A 20,196-nucleotide genomic window follows, 5' to 3' on the forward strand; every position below is an offset into this window, starting at 1 on the left:
AGGCTATGTGTAGGCTATTCATGATTTTGAAAAATTGGAGCCCGCCCAATTGCTAACAATTGAATAATCAAGTAAAATATATTAATACAACAAATATGTTATTCTCATAAACAAGGTACACAGAAATGCTCATAATATTTGCTAGAAGTATATATTAAAAGAATTATAAAAAGTGAAACATGAAACCATGAAAATGTAGCTGTAGAAACACGTTAGTCATTAAGGATCAAAAGAAACACTGGAATGAAACAACGTTATATCTATCTCATAGGAAAGAAAACTAGAGGGAAATAAATCACAGGGTAGGATTATCATTTTGTAGTTTTTTTGTGTTTTTATTTTATTTTTTAAATTTACATAAAGTACATAGTATTCTAATGAAGAAAATACTTCTAAGTATATGGGTATTTTTTTCCCTCAAACTGGAATTTTTTTAATTAAAGATTCTCTGTCTAATGCTTTAAATCCTTCATTCTTCTTCTGTGATTCCTAAATCCATTCTTCCTTTGCACCCACTTATCCCCAGTTCATGCCCCTAGAACAGGGTTTGTGGGCAGCAGTACCACTGACACTTTGGGCTGGATGCTTCTGTGTTGTAGGGACTGTGCTATGCATTGTAGGTTAGCAGCATTCCTGGCCTATGTCCACTGGATGCCAGGAGCAACCCCTTATCTCCAGACATGGCCAAATGTCCCCTGGGAGGCACAGTGGGCCCAAGTTGAGAACTGCTGCCCTGAGCACTAAATCCAGTTTCTCAGCATGCTATACTATATATACTGTAGGCTCTTCAGCATCCCTTCCATGCCTTAGGAAAATAGTGGTAAGACCGAACCAATCAGATATTTCTAAATATTTGGCATGCTTGGCTTAATTAGATTATCCCTCAATGTAGCCTCAATCTGAATAAATAATGCTCCTGTCCTTGGATCTTTGTTCACTGGGGAAAATCCTAATGGAATCACGGCACAACTTCGAAGTCTTTCAAGACCTTAAGTCCAGCTTTGTGCTGTGTGTGGTAATCCAAACGAACTTCTGACTTTTAACAAAAGGATGCTTGGTATTGAAGTAGTTCATGCCTGGGTGGGCAGACAATCTCGTGAAGTCACCTGGCCACATAACATTCACACTCTCCTTTCCTTCTACGCACAATATCCAAAGCTGGAAAGTTTGCTGATTCTGTTTAACATGGTCCTTTGGTTTTTCTTTCTGTACGTGCTGGTGGTGGATTTGTGTAAGTGACTTTGAAAACAACAATTAACAGTTCAAATAATTTGCTTGGCAAGTTTTAGGCATGACATCTGATGGATACTAATTCTTCCGAACCTAAAATAGGGGCAGCAGATAACTTGCCATCCCCGCCTTCTTGGTCTTGTAGCTGCCCCGCGCCGTGGGTACTCAGACATTGAGTGGCGCTGGTCTCCTCAAGATGTTCAACAAAGCCACAGATGCGGTCAGCAAAATGACCATCAAGATGAATGAATCAGACATTGTGAGTAGCCCTGTGCCTCTCGGCCTCCCCACCCCCTCAGGCTCGTGGGTCAGGAGCCCTGAGGGGTCCTAAAATTTCTGAGACTAAGGATTTTCTTTTTAAGATAATTCAGTCCATTTTTTTACAAATGGCTAAGGAAAGACTGCTCTATGCCTATGTGAGTAGCTTCCATTAAAGCTCTGGCCTTGTGTGTTTCAGTGGTTTGAGGAGAAGCTCCAGGAGGTAGAATGTGAAGAGCAGCGCTTGCGGAAACTGCATGCCGTTGTAGAAACTCTGGTCAGCCACAGGAAAGGTAACAAGCTCTGAAGTTCACTTGGAGCTGGGGAAAACTGATGTGTGCAGCGAGCTGGAGAGGGGAGTGCGTGCTGTTCCCAAACCTCTCAGCCGTTCAAGTTGAAATTCTCAGCCCACCTGGTGCTTGATGTTCTGATCAAAAAGATACGTCCTGTGTCTCCTGACAGGAAAGCCCTCCTCCCACTTGATCTCATTTGTCTTTCCTCGGCCACTGTGGACATTGTACTTTCTGCCCAGAAGGGGTGCAGGAAGCTGTTCCACATACAGCTTGACCTGAGACCTGGGCTTCTGTTGATATGATTTGAGTCGGTGGCTTATATCCATAAAATGATGTCACACACTTTAGCTACATGGTCAAACAAGCAATTTGTAAATGTAGGGAAATGAGATGTATCTCCTAACCCATCCTCCCTTTGCTTTGGTGAGATTTGCATAAGATCTGTGAAACTTGCCAGATTTGAATGCTTTCCTTCTCTGCCTTAAACATAAGGATCATCGGAAATCTAAACAGGCAAAAAGACATTAGAAAGAGGCCAGTGAGGGCTAGCAAAATGCGGCCCGGCCCCTGGGCCAAATCTGGTCCTGGGCCTGTTGCTGTGAGCTCGGAACAGTTTTTACATTTTTAAAGGGATGAGTGGAACAAAGAGAGAGAGAGAGAGAGAGAGAGAGAGAGAGAGAGCAAGTAAGACCTTATGTGGCCTGCAAACCTTAAACTATCGGGCCCTTCACATAAAAAGTTTGACCTGCTCTAGAACATGCAAGACTGTGTAGTATGCCATGCAGATAGGCTGTTCACCCTGAGCTTGGACATAAAAATCAGAATCGTTCCTTTGTCCCGTTTGTATTAACTGGCCCCTGGCTCTCCAGGAATGTTGGAGCTGCTGCTTCCAGGGAGGCCTAACCTTGAAACTTAGGACAGCAGGTGCCTCTCCTGCTCGTGTGACCAAGCTGCATGCCCTCCCTTTCTGAATACAGTTGGCTGTGGTGCAGGTGACTGGGTTCCAGAGCCCACAGTTGCTGCAGATGCAGGGGGCAGCAGGGCTGAGACATGCCATGCAGTGTCAGCTGACTGGTCCCTTTTCCTGGTGAAATGAGCGGCCTCTGCTGTCTTCCTCCTTCCAGAGCTAGCGCTGAACACAGCCCAGTTCGCAAAGAGTCTGGCCATGCTCGGGAGCTCAGAGGACAACACAGCATTGTCACGGGCTCTCTCCCAGCTGGCTGAGGTGGAAGAAAAAATTGAGCAGCTCCACCAGGAACAGGCCAACAATGACTTCTTCCTCCTGGCCGAGCTCCTGAGTGACTACATTCGCCTCCTGGCCATCGTCCGAGTAAGCTTCTGTTTCCTTTCCTCTTTCTCCTCCCCTTCATGTCTTTCCTTTGCTCTTCCCCTTCCCAAGAAAGTTTCATCCATTATACCTCGAAATAGGTCTAAGTTTTTCTATTCTCAGAGAGAAGGTCTGTGAACCAAAAACTCCATTTAACTTAGCTAGTTACCACTAAGTCCTTTGAGGCCCCACAGCCAGTTTTTAAATGCATGAGGAGACAAGACCACTCCTAAGTGTCTACGCGGGTCCCTCCATAGTGTTGAATGCGGACAGCGTCCTGTGCTCCTTTCTTCAAGTGGCTCATGACAGACCTACTGTCTGGGCCCTGGGAGCCGTGACTTCCTCAGTCTTGGTCTTTGCCTCCTTAACAGTAAGCGGTGGCTTTACCCTGTAAGCGCTCTTGCTGGCTTCCACTTGTCCTCCAGTGTGACAGTCAGGTAACTACACGGATCCAGTTTGGCAATGCATGGAGGAGTGTGGCCAGGGGGCTGAGAGAGCTTGTCACCAGAGCCCTTCGTGTGCTGTGCTGTCCACTCTGATAACCACACCGCAGCCTGCCCCTCGGGTCAAGCACCTCACCTTTCCCCCCGGTGACCAGGACCTTTCAGAGTGGCCAAGGAAGCTTCACTGGGCAGTGGTGTTAGCTCTCGCATGACCTCCCTGAGACAGGAAGAGCCAAGAGGGAGCCTGGCGCCTGCCCTGTAAGAACCTGAGTCTGCCCTTGGTCCACTTGGGACCAGGATGTATGAGCCTCTTGAGTTGGAACAGAGCCACCCGCACTCCCACCCCCAACACCTCCCTGACCAGATAGCTCTGTGTTGTCAAGAGCTGAGCTGCTCCCAGGATTCTCATTTCGTCCATAGCAGAGATGCTTAATATAGCCTGTGGGATTGCTCAGTGCCCTCGCCCTTTGCTGTTTCGTTTGCTGCTGACTCCAGAGTGATAAAAGGCTGGAAAAATAACCTGCTTTGGAATTCCTAGAACTGGTCAGGCTGCTTAGACCAGAGAACCATCCCCGGGAAGGGCACTCCAGGGAAGCCTTCAGAGAGAGGCACTGTTTGGGATCCCTGGATCCCAGAGCTCTTGGCTGTGAGCCCTGGGTGGGGTGCGCCCCTGTGGACAGGGGGGATGGAGGCCTCGCCCGAGCCCCAGGTGCTGGGGCTGCACACCTTGGCACGCAGAACTGCCAGGCTGGGCTTTGCTCTGAGACCCTTACCTGCCCTCATGATCATGAGCTGGTGGTGGGCGTGGAGAGGTGAGCAGATGTTTCTTTTCCGCTCTGCCCTGAACGTGGATTTGCAGCACTGTTAGCCCAGGGGTTTAGGCTTGAGCCTGACTTACTTGGATATGAGGTCACCCTTTACCTAATCCTTTGACATTGAGATGGTAAGAAGTGTCAGGTGAGCAGTAGTGACACTACTGGGGAAAGTGAATTTGATGGCATTTCACTTCCTAAGGTGCACGTTTTGGCAAAGGCCTGTACTAAGGAGGCCTAGAAAACACCCAGGGAAGAGGAGCCAACGGAATCGGGCTGGGGGACGGGCCGCAGGCACGGATCTTCACCCAGGCTCTCTGGAAGCCTGCAAAGCCAGCGGGATGGAGGGTGGTTTGCTTAGGCCAACAGCTGTCCTCTGGAAATGTCGATTGTGGTCAAGGGACTGGAACCAGGGAAAACCAGCAAATAGATTTTGGGGGAGCTTTTTGGGGGCCTTGATAGCCGAGAGCAATTGAGTGTGTAGATAAGATGACAGTGGTGTGTTTAAGTTTCACGATGTGTTAAGCTAACCCTGTATACATTGTGGGTGTCAGCTTAAAGGTTGCTTCCCTAGGTTGGCCTTCTTGATATATCTCCTAGGCTAAGCCAGGTCCCCAGTTTTATTATAGTACCCTGCTTGTTTTCTCTGTGCTCTGCATACTTGTAATTATTTATTGGTAATCATTAATGTAATCTTGGCCTTTTCTATTAGATTATAATCTCCATAAAAGCAGAGCCGTGTGTTTCATTCCCCGCTGTGTTCTTAGTTCCTGGCACATGGCAGGTCTCAGGAAGTGTGTGTAGATTCATGATTGACTGATCTGAGGGAGGCCGTCCGAAGCCATAGTACTGGGCACTGGCATCAGGTCACCTACTGTGCTCCCAGCCATCCAGTCTTGGGAAGAGCATGAAGCAGCATGGCACTGGCCCACTGGAGGCTTGGAGAGGAGTCTCACCCAGGCTTGTGCTTTCTGACCTTCGGCTCCAGCTGGGCACTAACACTCGGCTGCAGAACCTGCCCCTGCTCGGTCCTTCCCTAGCCCAGCTGCGGGGAGAGCCCCCCGAGGCAGAGCCAGCGGGGCTCCTGAAGGCTGCTTGTGCTCTTCCCCCACCCCCACCTCCACAGGCTGCTTTTGACCAGCGCATGAAGACATGGCAGCGCTGGCAGGATGCTCAGGCCACACTGCAGAAGAAGCGGGAGGCTGAGGCTCGGCTTCTGTGGGCCAACAAGCCTGACAAGCTGCAGCAAGCCAAGGACGAGATCGTAGAGGTGAGGCCCCTGAGGCAGCTCTGGGGCGGGGGGGTGCACTGGTTCCTTAATGAGCCTGGGTCCTGTCCCACCCAGGTTCTCCAGAACTCCACAGCAGTCGAGAGCTGATTTACTCTAAAGGACGGTGGCTGCTGGGGAAGCTGAGAATGAGTCCAGGGGTCCAGGCTTGCCTCGAGGCCTGGCCCCGCCTCTCTTCCCATTTCACCTAGACTTGCCAATTCGGGATCTCTGCCGGAGGGGTCCTGGCTGGGTCTTTGAAAAGCTCCAAGGTGATTCAGATATTCCTCCCTGGTGAGAACCAAATTCAGTTCTCTGGGGCTCCCAACCCTTCTGGTGAGTAGCTAAACCAGGGGCTCTGGAGTACCCGAGCTTTCCGAGAGACCAGGTGTGGTCTGGGGGACCCGGCATCTCTTGCCCAGCCAGCACCAAAGGTGGCCTTTGCTGGACTTGGACTTAACATGCTAAGTCTCCATATGACCCAGAGGGACAGGCAGACATAATGACCAATTGAGGTCATATGTAGAATTGCTCTCCAAAGGCAAAGACTTAATGGTACCTTAACATTAAGTGATCCTTTCTTTCTTCCCAGTGGGAGTCTCGGGTGACTCAGTATGAAAGAGACTTTGAAAGAATTTCAACTGTGGTCCGAAAAGAAGTGATACGGTTTGAGGTGAGATAGATCTTGCTTCTCCCAAGTGTGCGGTGCCTGCTTTAGTAGTTAGTGGTGGTGGTTTTGTCCAAGTCTATCGAGTGGAGATGGATGAAGCTGCCAGTGACTTGCCGTTGTGAAAAGGCGAGACCGTGTGTGTGTGTGTGCGCGCGCGCGCGTGCGTGCGTGTGTGTGTTTGCTCCTAAGGCAGAGGGGCTGTCCTGCACGTGTTGCTGGACCAGAACAGACATAGAACAAAACTTGTAGCTGTCACATACCCTCCGGTCCCCTGTCCTGTCTCTTCCCCTCCCCCACACTGCTGTGCCAGGAGTCCTTGCACGCCCTTGGCAAAGGCTGTTTGGCTAGAAATTACAGCTATTCCAGCTGCTCTCTCTACTTCCTGAGGCTCTGTTCAGCCTCAGTCAGCAATAAATCACCACCATCTTATCAAGAAGGGAAGAAGCAAGTGTCTGAGTGGTCAGTGTAGAATCCTCTCTCCCATAGAAAGAGAAATCCAAGGACTTCAAAAACCACGTGATCAAGTACCTTGAGACACTCCTGTACTCACAGCAGCAGGTATGTGAGTTACGCATGACTTGGTATCATCTACTGCCTGCTCCAAAGGCCAGCTGCCTGCTTGTGGCTCTGGGACAGGATGGGCTGGCCCTGTTTTGGGGGGCCCTGCTATGATCAGTAATTGAAAGTAGGCCCTGTTGCTGTAACATGGAGCATCCAGTAGGGTCTTTTGCTAAGTAGGATTGCCCTAATCCTAAAATGAGTAGTTTCTAAGACTAAATTCCAACTCTCCTCTCTTTTAACCCCTTGACACCACCTGACCCTCCTGAAGCGGAGGCCCTGGTCAGTATGTGGGACAGTGGCCCCCATGATGAGGAGCTAACTGAGCCGGGCAAAGCCATGGCCCCCACGGGGACTTCCTCTTGGGCAGAACCAGGACTGTCTTCAGAGACGGCCCCAAGTCTAGAGAGATGGAAGGGCAAGGTGGCCGGCCGGCCATCTGTCCTCAGGTCCGCTCTTAGCCTAGCCATTTCCTCAGCTCACGCCTGCCTTTGGGTGGCGGAGGCGCTTGAGGAAGTGCCGCGGCACTGTGCTTGCTCCCCTCAGGCTCTGCCACTAGATGGGGGCACTCACTCACTGTCCCCACTTCTTTGCAGCTGGCAAAGTACTGGGAAGCCTTCCTTCCCGAGGCAAAGGCCATCTCCTAATGGACTGAGGACACCAGAGCCACCTGCTTGACGCTCCCTTTTTATACACGTCCTTCTCCATCTCTGCTGGACCCCAGCGACGCCATCCTGCCTAGCCTGGACTTGACCCCTTCTCCCTGCACCCACGACCAAGCTTCCCCGTCATTCTAAGCATTACTTCATTTAGCTTCCATATATATTTTCTTACCTGAGAGAATAGTTTCTTGCTTTAAGCAAAGACCTATAATAGGTGGTGGAATTATGGGATAGGGGTGGAGTATTGATATAAATATATAAATACAAATGTATATTTTTCAGGATGTGGTTAGGAACTGGGAATAACGTTTTCTGTTACTCCTGATGGTGCCATGAAAGTTTATGTAATAAAATATTTTAAAATCAGGTCACGTGACTCAGAATGGTGGTGCTTTTTGCTTTAGGCTGGGGTGCAGTTGGGAAGGTCTGGAATACTCCTAACTGCTGCCCAGTTAGATTGTTTCTCTCCACAGGAGTTCACAACCTTGTGCTGCTGCTTCGCTATGGAACTGGAGTTTCTTTTTTTCTTACCTACCTCAGCTGCGTGTCCTGGGGGTCTTTTAATCTGTTTAACTCTTATTCCTACTTCTTTCGAGAAGGCGTTTTGAAGATGTCTCTTATAATAAGAGGTGCAAAACCAGTCCTGCAGAGGAGGCAGACTTTCCCTGAGCTGCCAGGGTGCTGAGTCCTGGCTTCTGAATGCAGTCTTGTGTTCCCAACTTCTTTTTGCCGCCTATCAAAACATGTCCTTAGAAGTGTAAAGGATGGCCAAGGACTTAAGTCTTTATCCCCATAGACAAGACCCAGGCACTCTGCTTCTAGATAAGGTCATCCACGAGTTTCTAAACCGTTTGAGGTTCCAAGAAGCTTTACTGTGCGCCCAGCCTCCAGCGGGGTCTGTGCTGGCCTGGCCAGGCGGCCTGGGACTCGCATGCGCTGTTGCTGGGCTTCCCCGCAGCTGTGTCTACAGCTGCTTAAGCTCACTGGTCAGAGGGCCTGCCAAGCTGTTCTGGGGGGCAGGGCTGGCAGACTGCCTACCAGGGAAACCTTGCCACTCCCAGCCCCACCCCCCCCCAAAGATGCCTCTGCCTGAGGCGCTCCAGACCTGCTCTGTCAGTTCTCCTTGGTGGGTGGTTAAAGTTTGGGGAAGGGCAGCCTAAGGCAAGAGAATGCAGTAAATAGCACTGACTTCCAGTACCTGGGGGGCGGGGGGAAGCGCCAGTTCTAGTAAGTATTGTGAACAGGTTGGTTGTTTTTAGTTTTTTGTTTGTGTTTTTTGAAAAAAGTCACAATCTCTTCCTACCACCCAATATCCTTATTACCACCTTTGAGTTTTACCCTTCCAGTCTTTTATATGGTTGCTTTTGCATAGTTGTAATAATATACACAAAATATTTTGTATCCTGCTTTTATCATTCAACACTGTATATTTGTATGTTATAAGCATTTTTTCTGTATTGTTACGTGTCTTCACAAACTTTATTTCTAAAGCTATGTCACTCATTGTAAGGCTGCCATAGAGTAACTGTACCATAATTCTGACTCATCCCTTGTTGGAGTCTTGCTTTGTTTGGTAACTTTTTATATTTCAATATAACTTCAAACCTACAGAAAAGTTACAGGACTACCCAAAGGACTCTCATAGATCCTTTACCCAAATTTCCCAAGTGTTTACATTTTACCCGATTTGCTTTATCTGTATTTATTATGTATTTTCTGAGTCATTTGAGAGTAAGTTGCAGACATTGTATCCCTTTACTACCAAAACTTCAATATATATTTCGTTAAGTTATAACCGTAAGTACAGTTACCAAATCAAGACGGTTAACACTGATTTAATAAATACTGTTACCTAATCCATGGTCCATATTGAAATCTTGTCATTTGTCCCAGCGATGTCCTTTATAACAGTTCGTTTTTTCCTGGTACAGAATCATGTATTACATGTAGCTGTAACTCATGATGACATGTGTCTCTTAATCCAGAAGAGTTCCTCAGCTTTTCATTACCTTGGCATTTTTGAAGAATACAGGTCAGGTGATTTGTAGAATGTTCCCCAGCGTGGATTGTCTCATGGTTCCACGTGACTAGATTAGGGTTTTGCATGTTGGGCAGGAACATCACAGAAGTGAAGTGTCCTCGGTGCATCTGAAGTCGGCGTGTGATGTCAGTTGGTCCCATTAATGATGACGTTAACTCTGATCGCTTGGTTAAGTTGACGTGTGCCAGGTTTCCGCATTTTAAATTTACTACTCTCCCCTTTGTGATGAACAAGTAATTTGGGGGGAGATAATTTTTTGTTCCTTATCCAATGTGATTTTCTAACTCCATCATTTCTTCTTCGTTTATTGGTTGACATTCTCCTTCTAAAGAAAAGCATCTTTTCTCCCTATTTATTAATCTGCTTATTTATCAATATGGATGAATAGATTCCTATTTTACTCAAAGTTGCAAGTCATTCCTTTGATTTATTTTGATTCTCCATCCATCTCAGATTTCTAGCAAGCTCCTGTGTCTTTTTAACATGCCCCCTTCATTTTATGAACACTTTCTGGCTTAGCAAGATATTCTGGGCTTATCTTATATCTTTCCTGCCCCAGCCCTGGAATCAACCATTTCTCCAAAGAGTCTTGACTCCTTTTCCTGGGAAATTATATTTACAAACCAAGATGTGGGTGCTGAGTGTGCTCATTTCTGCTAGAGTGTCATTGCTTCTACGCTTGGTCAAAAAATCAAGGGAATAAATATGAAGATATATAGAAATATGAAGAGATAGATAACAAATAAAGAGTTAGTTTTTATAATCATGAATTCACACTGATACTTCAGTCTAGCCCCATAGGGTTTATACTAGTTTCCTTCCTTTTCCATATTTGTGACTCTTCTTCACAGAAACTTAAACTTTTCTACCTTGATTTTTTACGCTTTGTTATGGTCCATCCAGTGATCATCTTGATATAAGTCTCTTTTTATTATTTTCTTGGGATGGACTCTCCTCTGGTGTCAGAACGTCCTCCTCAGCCTCCTGCATCCAAGGCTGACAGGGCCTGTGCATTTCTGTGCAGGCCTTGGATATGGACAGCAAGAGGGCCCTTCGCAGGTTAGGAGTGTTGAGCCAGAGGCCCGTATACAGGAAATAGTGGCACAAAAGGAGTCATTCCACCCGGGAAGGGATCTGTGGAGAAGGGGATGCTTGAACCGTCTTAAAGGTGGAGAGGGGTTTGCTCCTTGTGCTGGAACCATGAGCCTCCCTGTTCCCTGCCAGTGGAAGGTGGGCCCATCTAGTAAAATGCAGTGTCTCGGGGTGGCCAGAGTCAGTCAGTGGGTGGTCCGTGGAAAGGGATGAGCAGGAACCGAGTCACACATGACCTGGAAGTGTGGGAGCTACTGAAGGGGTTTAAGCAGGAAATAACATGGTCATGTTTGTAATTTAGACATAGCAGAAGGTTTGAGACTGGGGGCACGGAGAGCAGCCGGGGAGGATTGTGCTTGGGTTGGAGCTCAGGAGAGAGGTTCGATGGGTGGAGATGGAGCCATGTGATCTTGTCTTCTGAGGGAGGAAGCGGAAACGAGGATGATCCACAAGTTTGTCGTGTGGATTTCAGGGTGAAGCTCTTCATTACAAGGTGACACAGGAGGCCAAATAGGTTTGGAGCAGATGGGAGGCAAGCGGTGGGGACAGTGAGTGCTGACCTTGTGGTATAAGAGGCTCTTATGAACAGGAAGGGAGACCCGTGGTGATAGGTGGGGGAGACAGAATGAAAGAAGGCTTTGTTTTATTTAAAGGTGGATCAGACTTAGCATGTTAATAACATTCAGAAGAGAGAAAGGGAAGAACGTTCAGAACCATGTCTGGGAACAGATGCACAGAGCAGGGAGCAGGAAAGATAGATGGCGGGGGGCAGGGCGGGGGGTACAGAGTAAAGGTCTCCTGCTTAATAATTGTTCTCAGGGAGGTCTTGTTTACCTATTTGGAGGCAAGTGGTTTAGAGAAGAGGTATGGAGATGAGTCTACACTTGCCCTGCTTCCCCTTGGGTTATTTCTCCTAAGGATCTCTGGGCTCCGGAGTCCTGTAGATGAGGACCCAGAGCTGGAGGGACCCCCACATTTAATACAAGTATTCAGTGAGTATAAGTGAGAGAAGTCAAAATGATAGGAAGGGTCACTTACACATAAATATTTGTAACTTTGAACTCTTTCCAGATTTTCATTCTGGATGCACTTGTAGCTGGGAACCCTAAGGAAAAGAAAAAAATGCCTTTGCAGCTCAATTTTAAAAAGGGAGAGAAGATAATGGAAATCTGCTAACTGGGCCAGGAACTGATTGAGGAGAGAGAATGGTGATGGGAGGAGTGTCCTTTGCTGAGTGAGCTTAGAGCCCACATGGATTGAAGATCATGAAGTTTGAGGGACATCAGGCCCCCCGGTAGTGGGGTTTTCCCCACCAGTCCTGGGGGAACCAGAAGGAAGGGGAAGAGAATGGTGATCACTTCTGGAGCAAAAGACACACTTTTGCTGCAGTTAGCACGAGCCCAAACTGAACACTTTGTCTTCTGAGTCACCAGCTAAGACTGTCTGCTCCGTGTTTGGGTAGAGTCAGGCCGGAGCTGAGTTAGAAATGGGTGAGAACAACTCAGCCCATCTTCTGGCCCTGGGAACGGTGTGTACATCATCTGCTAATGTCTTGCGACCCAGCTGTGTGGTTTCATGTTGGCTCTCTCCCCCAGACAAACTCCCAAGCGGCACAGCTTTATAATTCCATGGCCTGAGCAGAGATTGGGGCTTTGAATAGGTGCCAAGTAGATAACTGTTCAATGTTCTCCAATTGCAACTCCGCTGCCTGGCACTCCTGGCCTTCTATGAGAGGGACCCAGTTCACCTTCTCCTGTGTATCCCCTAGTCCTTCGTAACCATGCCGACACCTCATGGAAACTGATTCCAAGTAAGCTCTTTCCTTTCTCACTCCTGTGTGGCCGAAGGAACCTTCATTAATAGTGGGCTTTGTACCTGAAGCCCCTTGTCTCAGCTCCTATCCTCTCTCCAGTCTCACAATTACACCTGTCTGACACAGTCTGCATATTGCGGATAGCAGTGTAGGTAGGTAGAGAGGGCGGGCATTGGCCAATGTGTCCGGATATTCAATGGGGATTCCCATAGACACTTCTGGAAAACAAGTCCATGAAGATGACTATGCAAAGATGCCCATCACAGCATTGTTTACAGTTACAGAAATTGAAATCAGCCGGCCCGGTGGCTCAGGCGGTTGGAGCTCCGCGCTCCTAACACCGAAGGCTGCCGGTTCGATTCCCACATGGACCAGTGGGCTCTCAACTACAAGGTTGCTGGTTCAACTCCTCCATTCCTGCAAGGGATGGTGGGCTCCGCCCCCTGCAACTAGCAACGGCATCTGGACCTGGAGCTGAGCTGCGCCCTCCACAACTAAGATTTAAAGGACAACAACTTGACTTGGAAAAAGTCCTGGAAATACACACTGTTCCCCAATAAAGTCCTGTTCCCCTTCCCCCCGCCAAAAAGAAAAGTATTAAAAAAAATTGAAGTCAATTTAAATGTACAGCAGGAAGGGATTAAATGAATTATGGTACATAATACAATTGGATATTACATATATACAGTCATTGGATATGATACATAGCTATATTCATTAACAAAGAAAACATTTTTAAGTGAAAAAAGGTATAGAATTACATGTATGGTATGGTCCACACTTACATAAAATTATATTTACGGGAAGGATGTTGATTGAACTGTTAAGTGTGGTTGCCTCTAGGGGTAGAATGTTGCATGATTAACAATCTTTATACCATTTTATGTTGCTTGGAATTTCTATGTATTTTATAATCATAAAAATTAAAGCTATTTTTATTATGGGGGAAAACTCCCATGCATCCTTTGAGGTCTACTTTATACATAATTCTCTGGGAAGCTTCCTTTGATCTCCTTTCCGTGCCACCCCCAGACTGGAATGGAAGCCCGGCCTCCTGTGTACCTCATGGCAAGGCACTGTCTGTCATCCTCCTAAACCTTTGGTCTTTCTCACCTTTGTGTGTAACGTTCTTGGAGGTGACCTCATTAGCCTTGTGTCTCTGAACTTCTTACATCATGCACTGTGTGTTCTTACTCCTCTGGGTGCCCTCCTCTAACCCCAAAGGCATCCTGAAGGGCAGTAGTGCCCTTAAGCTCTGGTGATTATTGTTTGATGAGTCTGTGGGCCCAGATCTTGGGGTTTTTCAAGAGATCAAAAAATTGGGTTCAGTAGGCATTGCTGTGGTTGGCCGGGTTGGTGCTCAGGTGTCCCCAAGTGCAGCCTGCAGGCTCCTCCCCTTGGTCATCCTTGGGTGTTGTGGAAATGCCCCTCTGACAGTGAGGACCAGACTCGGGGGCAGAGAGCCCCTCCCCGTAAGGCTGCTCAGAGGAAGCCAGCTGCTCAGCATCCATAGGATGGACTTTGGGTCCAGAAAAACCCTGTCCAATCTGAGGTAAGGCCTTTTCCAACAGGGATGTAATTAATAATTGTTTCCAAATGAGTGCCCCCTCCTAGCTTCCGTGCTCTCCGCTTCCTCTTCCATTTTGAGTGACAGCAGTGATGACCACAGGGGCCCAACCAGCACGTCTCTACACAGCATCTTCACCAGGAAATGATAAGGCCCCTGGCAGCTAGGAACAAGTATCGGCGGGTCCAGACTTCCCCGGTGGCCCCTTCCTACCCCAGGGCCTAACAGTAAGACCTGTCACATGTTAAACACCTACTCTGTGCCTGTGTTCTCAGGGCTTGGAAATACCATCTGTCTCCATGGCCCTGCCACGTGGGCATCATTCTCTCCATTCAAAGACTGAGACTTAGGGACCTTAAAAAGCTTGCCCAAGGTCACACTCCAGAGCTAAGACTTGAACCCAATTTGCTTGACACGATCCACAAGGATGGACGGGGGAACCTAAACATTAACCCAGTAAACTGTTTTCTTAAAGACCTTAGTAAGTCCGTACAATAGGCCTGTTAAGGACAAGTTGCCCACCTGACCTTGTAGGCATTTGAGCTTCTCTGATCCCTTGAGATACTCTCATCTGGTAGCAGGAGCAGAAGCTGGAAGACAGGAGCAGCTTGAGGGAGTAGCTGGGGACCGTTACTGGCCAAGACTGAAAATTCCACTTGCCAAGAGACTAGATAGCACCCATGGCACTTCCATTCCAAACTTTGAGCCCTGGGGCTGCAGCCCCTCCTGGCCTTTGCCACGGCTTTCCTGTTGTCCTCAGCTCTCTTCATGATAAACCCCCGTGACTTGAGGCTACCTGCACACATCTTTGTTCCTTGAACCCCAGTGCTGAGCACACCAAAGGGGCTGATTGGTTGGTCCACTGACATATCACACTAAGGGGTGCTTGTTGTAGCACCAGAATCCACCCCCCTGGGAAGCTGCACTGCCTTAGATGCCAGGTGGCTGGGGGCTCTGCCAGCTCCCTCTGCTGCAGCCCTGGCTCACGTCTGAGGCAGCTGGGCTGCCTCTTGTCCGGGCAGGGGGCAGGTGACTCCTAGGAGTGACACTGCTGGCTGGAGCCTGGGGCTGGACCCTGCCTGTTCCCTGAGAAGCAGATGACCAGCCTACCATGAGCCAAATTTTGCTTTCAGGGCTTAGGCAGGACATGCTTGTCATGTGCCTTCCTAACACAGCCTCTCCAGGGCCCACTTCTCCTCACACCTCAGGTTCCTTATCTAGGAAATAAAGTATCTAGACTGGCTGAATCATTTAAAATGTTCTAGCAACAGAACTATTTTTTTAGACACCTACGCCAAAGTCCAATAGTCAAAACAAAAATATTCCATTATTTCAAATGTGTAAGATACACTTGGGGCCAGCCCGGTGGCTCAGGCGGTTAGAGCTCCATGCTCCTAACTCCGAAGGCTGCCGGTTTGATTCCCACATGGGCCAGTGGGCTCTCAACCACAAGGTTGCCAGTTCAATTCCTCGAGTCCCGCAAGGGATGGTGGGCTCTGCCCCCTGCAACTAAGATTGAACACGGCACCTTGAGGTGAGCTTCCGCTGAGCTTCCAGATGGCTCAGTTGGTTGGAGTGCGTCCTCTCAACCACAACCACAATGTTGCCGGTTGGACTCCCGCAAGGGATGGTGGGCTGTGCCCCCTGCAACTAGCAACGGCAATTGGACCTGGAGCTGAGCTGCGCCCTCCACAACTAAGATTTAAAGGACAACAATTTGACTTGGAAAAAAGTCCTGGAAGTACACACTGTTCCCCAATAAAGTCCTGTTCCCCTTCCCCAATAAAAGAAAATAAAAATCTTTTAAAAAAAAAAAGATACACTTATTAAAAAGGTAAGCAGTAAGTACTCTGGGGCTGACAGGAACAGGATAGCTGCTAATTTACACCAACTTCTGCTTCCAATGTATTCTTTTACCTTATTTTGGTTGCACAATATGGAGAAAATCAGGAAACTCCTGATCACAGAATTAGTAGTTGAAATAGTAGTTTTCTTTTTCTTAAGCTAACCTTGCAATCGCAGGATACTGAAAGAGGAATAGTAGAGTTTGTTCTTGTTTCAAAGTTGAACCAGTAACAATATACAGGAAGAATCATATGCAGTTGCCAATAGCCCACAGTTTTGGCCTCCAAAACAGCAAATTCATAGAATTCAGTCAAATAATGATAGCTAACATTCATTTACTGCAAGCCAGGCCCCATGCTAAACACTTTAAAAGCATGATGTCAGTTAATCCCCACAACTCTCCCAGGTACAGATAAGGACCCCGAGGCACAGGGTGTCGTCCAACGTTGCCCAGGTAACCAGAGCCGTCCTGGGTGGAGCAGTCCAGGCCCAGCAGTCCAGTTACTGGGGGGAGGTGGGGCTGGGCTCCCTCTGGGGCCAGTCTGCCCCTGGCCACCCGCCTGGAGAAAAGAATCCAGCCTCTGTGCCCAGCAGCGCCCGCCAGCCCCAGGCCCAGGAGCTGTTTGTTTTCTTAACAGGGTTAACCAAGCCTCCTGAGCAGCTGCACAGCCCAGCAGAAGTGGTTCTAGTGTGAAAGGGGCTTTGTGTGATGGTGGCAGAGGGCAAGGGCCCAAGCCAGAGTGGGAACCAAGGTCCAACCCACCGGCCTGCCACCCCACCACCAGCCACCACCCCCAGTGGGGGTATGTCAGGGGGACACCACCCCCAGTCCTTCCTGCCCTCTGCTTAGGCCCTGATTCTCAGCTCTAGGTGCCAAGTCTGAACAGTGGGGCGAGAGGGGCCCCACTCCCTGGCGGGGCTGTTTGGGGAGTCGAGAGACCTGCGTCTACAATGTGGTCCCCAACTAGGGGCATCAGCATCACCAGGGCACTTGTGAGAAGCACACATGTGAGGCTCCACATTCAGAAAATGGGTCAGGGCGCTCTAACCCTCCGTAACATAACAGGCCATGTTGGTGATGCTGCTGCTTGCTGAAGTTCAAAAACCACTGTTCTATCATTTGACCCTTATATACCCTGCCAAGAAAATGTGACCAACCAGTACTTTTAACCAACTTTCACCGAGAAACCTGGACGTTAAATTTGTATGTTGAAGAGTGATGGAGAAAAGACAAGAATTTATACAGTAAAACAACTCATTGTGAAAATGGAAGTCACTTTGAAGAGCCTGGAACTTATCTCAGTGTTCACATACTGAGCGGGGCCTAACTTAAAGTGTATAGAAAATAAACTTTACCTCTGACTGTAACCACTGCCGTGGGGTATCCACCATGTCATGTGTTCCTCCTTTCAGGAAAGCATTCTTCATAACTTGTTCTATCTCCCCAAAGACATCAAAAATGTCTCCAGGTTAAGAATCTGGTTTTTCTTCATTGATCTTCACTCATTTACCATGGGATGCAGTGGCATTTTTCAAGTCAATTGCATCAAATCTCCCTCCACAACTGGTGATGAAAATCCATTATTGATTTGACGCTTCTCAGGAACGCTGGAAAATTAAGCAAATGAATATGGTAAAGAACAATCTGGACAGAGAGAGAGAGAGAGAACTCTGAAGGTGGGAAGAGTATTCCTGTTGTTATCTCCCCTTCCCGCCTTCCTCTAACCCTTCAGCAACCCCTGCTCCCTTCCTCTCTCCCAGTCTTCCCTCCTCTCCCTAGCCTTTTCCCAACACCTCTCTCCTCCATTCATTGATATAGTCTTTCAACCCACAAATGTGTTCTTTGTGTCTACTACATGCTTTGCACCATGGTGGCAGCCACTGAGAAGACACACCAGGTCCTGGCCTGATGTGGCTCTGAGTCTGGGGTAGAGTCAAGGAAACCAAGGAGACACAATAAACAGACATAACTACACATTGGAATAAGGTGATATGATAGGGTGGTCAGAAAGGAAGGCCTCTTTGAGGAGTTGAGTTTTATGCTAAGAATTGGAAGTTTTAGGCTAAGCTTACCAGGTAGAGTCGGAAAAGTGTTCCAGGGAGAGGAACCATCATATACAAAGGTCCTGAGGTGGGAAAAAGCTCATTAGGTTTGAAGAACTGGAAGAAGGTCATTGTGGCTTGAGCTTGGTGCGTGGAGGGGAAGGACAGGGGGTGAGATGAGAAATGGAGGTTGGGCTGGGTCATTTAGAGTACTGTAGAGTGTGGTAGGGAGAGTGCGTTTTGTTCTAAGTGCTATGGGAAGTCTTTGGAAGGTTTTAAGCAGAAGCCTTGATGACAGTTTCTGCTGTTAGATAGAATGGACTTTGTCTGAAGGAGGGAGGCATGGAAAGACAGGGAGATCCATTTGGAGACTAGCAGTTTTCTGGATGGTAGGAACAGAGACAAAGGGGCAGACAGTCGTTAGCATGGATGACCAAGAAGTTTAGAAGTCTGGGGGTCCCAGGGAGGACTTCCTGGCCAGTAAGACAAGCAGAGCAAAGTCCCTGAATGATGGAGGCCCTAGAGTGTAAGGGGGCAAATGAAACCCCAGCACTTCTCCTCATGGGGTCATTTCCCTTCCAAAGAGGTTCAGCTGCCTCATTCTAGGGCCCTTGTGAGGATGGAATTGGAGGAAAGAAAGTGTGGGACATAGGATTGATAAGACCTGCTTTTCTCCTTTTTTCCCCCCACCTTTCTTCCCCTCCACACACTCCAGTTCAAGCTGGTCTGCCTAGTTGTGTAGGACACAGCTCCCTGGCCCATGCGGGTATTATGAGCCTTGCGCTCCCCCGGGCTGAGGCAGTTGGTCGCCAGTCGTAGGTCGGCCGCTCACGGCAGCTCTCACTGGCTGCCGGCCGCTCATGATGGCTACCGGCCCCTCATGGCAGCACATGGCAGCACACAGCAGCTCACGTCAACTTATCAACTTACGGCTGCTTAGGGCAGCCCAGCTCCAGGGAGAGCTGTTATTCACAATCTTAGCTGTAGAGGGCGCAGCTCACCGGCCCATGTGGGAATTGAACCAGAGACCTCAGCGTTAAAAGCACGGCACTCCAACCACCTGGGCCACCGGGCCAGCCCCCCTTTTCTCCTCTTGGGATCATTCTCTCAGCCTCTCGTGGGGGCAGAGCTGGGAAGGGAGAGTTTCTGCTCCAGCTCAGAAGCACCTCTGCACTAGCAGTGCATGGAGTGAGTGGTTCCCCAACCCCATCCCCTAAGACAGGTACTCTGCTTCTTCCTTCCCACCACACGACCTCCTACTAGGTGTGAGCTCTTGGAGGCAGGGCCTCCCTTCCCTTCACCACCTGCCTAGGCCTTTGTGGGAGAAGTCAGTGGCGTGGACTCTGCTGAATGAGACAACTCCCTTATGGCTGAGGGGTGGGGGGCTGAGAGGTGGGAGCAGAGGCCCTTTCTAGAACAGGGGGTGAGAGAGTTACAGATTAAGTCCTGCCCCTTACCCAGAAAGACCCTGCCCAAAGGGGTGGGCAAAAACAGCCTAGTGCCACCTTCCACAGGCCCTCTTCCCCATCCATTGGCCTGTACACAAACACCACCCACCTGTGCCTCTAGGACAAGCCCACAAGCTGCCATTTTCTTAACACCTACTTTGCTGAGGGCTTAACAGGGATCATCTCACTCAATTTTCAGGCACTCTCCCCAGGGAGGTATATTATCCCAGTTTTGGAGATGAGCACAGGTCTACACAGTTTGGGAAATCCAAATTGTCTGACCCCCAAAGCAGAGCCTAGGTTGCGAAACCGCCTCTTGCTGGCAAACTGGGCCGGAATCAGGTTAGGGCTGAAAGATGAAGGAGTGAATTACAAGAATGAATGAATGAAGGGGCTTGTGGATGCTGGGAGAGGGGAGGACATCAAAACCAGACGGGGTTCCAAGGCTTACCCAGGCGCGGCCACCCTCTCAGGGTCCAGGTTGAAGGTGGAGAGAAGAGGATGGGAGGCAGCCTGGTCGCGGGGAAGGGCGTGAGGAACAGAAGGAACGTCCCTGGTTGGCTCTGAAGGTAGGCGCCAAGGTCTGGGCCCCGAATCCTCCATGCCTAGCGCCCACAGGCTCTAGTCTTTGGTAGACACTCAACAAAGAGCAGGGGAAATCTTGGCTCGCCCGCGTTCCTCACAGTCAGTGGGCGCTCAGTGTATGTTGACAAACACATGCCTCTCCACCGAAGGGTCCCCACCCGCACTGCGGCCCCACCAGGCTCAGGGAACAGCTCTCAGCTCCCACCACCCTGCGCGCTGCCTAATCTGCCCCTAGCAGGACT

General features: G+C 48.9%; 1 protein-coding gene and 1 long non-coding RNA gene across 3 annotated transcripts in view; one reads left to right on the forward strand and one right to left on the reverse strand.

Moving 5' to 3' along the window:
• Positions 1-7,886, forward strand: part of SNX1 (sorting nexin 1) — a 31,590-nt gene extending 23,704 nt beyond the window's left edge. The window contains exons 9-15 of the mRNA XM_019750738.3: positions 1,376-1,489; positions 1,688-1,781; positions 2,906-3,111; positions 5,490-5,633; positions 6,223-6,303; positions 6,787-6,858; positions 7,455-7,886. Of these exons, the coding sequence (XP_019606297.3) occupies positions 1,376-1,489; positions 1,688-1,781; positions 2,906-3,111; positions 5,490-5,633; positions 6,223-6,303; positions 6,787-6,858; positions 7,455-7,505 (762 nt within the window). The 3' untranslated portion in view covers positions 7,506-7,886. The remainder of the gene's footprint in view (positions 1-1,375; positions 1,490-1,687; positions 1,782-2,905; positions 3,112-5,489; positions 5,634-6,222; positions 6,304-6,786; positions 6,859-7,454) is intronic.
• A 1,320-nt stretch (positions 7,887-9,206) lies between these two features.
• Positions 9,207-20,185, reverse strand: LOC141570575 (uncharacterized). 2 transcript variants are annotated; one of them, XR_012494723.2, is made up of 3 exons: positions 19,821-20,175; positions 17,235-17,486; positions 9,207-12,960 (listed from the first exon to the last, which is right to left on the reverse strand). It is a non-coding gene; the product is annotated as an uncharacterized LOC141570575 (long non-coding RNA). The 2 variants fall into 2 exon arrangements; XR_012494722.2 differs by having other exon boundaries at positions 9,207-17,486; positions 19,821-20,185.
• Between the last annotated feature and the right edge of the window lie 11 nt (positions 20,186-20,196).

Source organism: Rhinolophus sinicus, chromosome 3 (genome assembly GCF_057876585.1).
Source record: "Rhinolophus sinicus isolate RSI-liver-muscle chromosome 3, RSI-T2T, whole genome shotgun sequence".
Classification (NCBI taxonomy): Eukaryota; Metazoa; Chordata; class Mammalia; order Chiroptera; family Rhinolophidae; genus Rhinolophus; species Rhinolophus sinicus.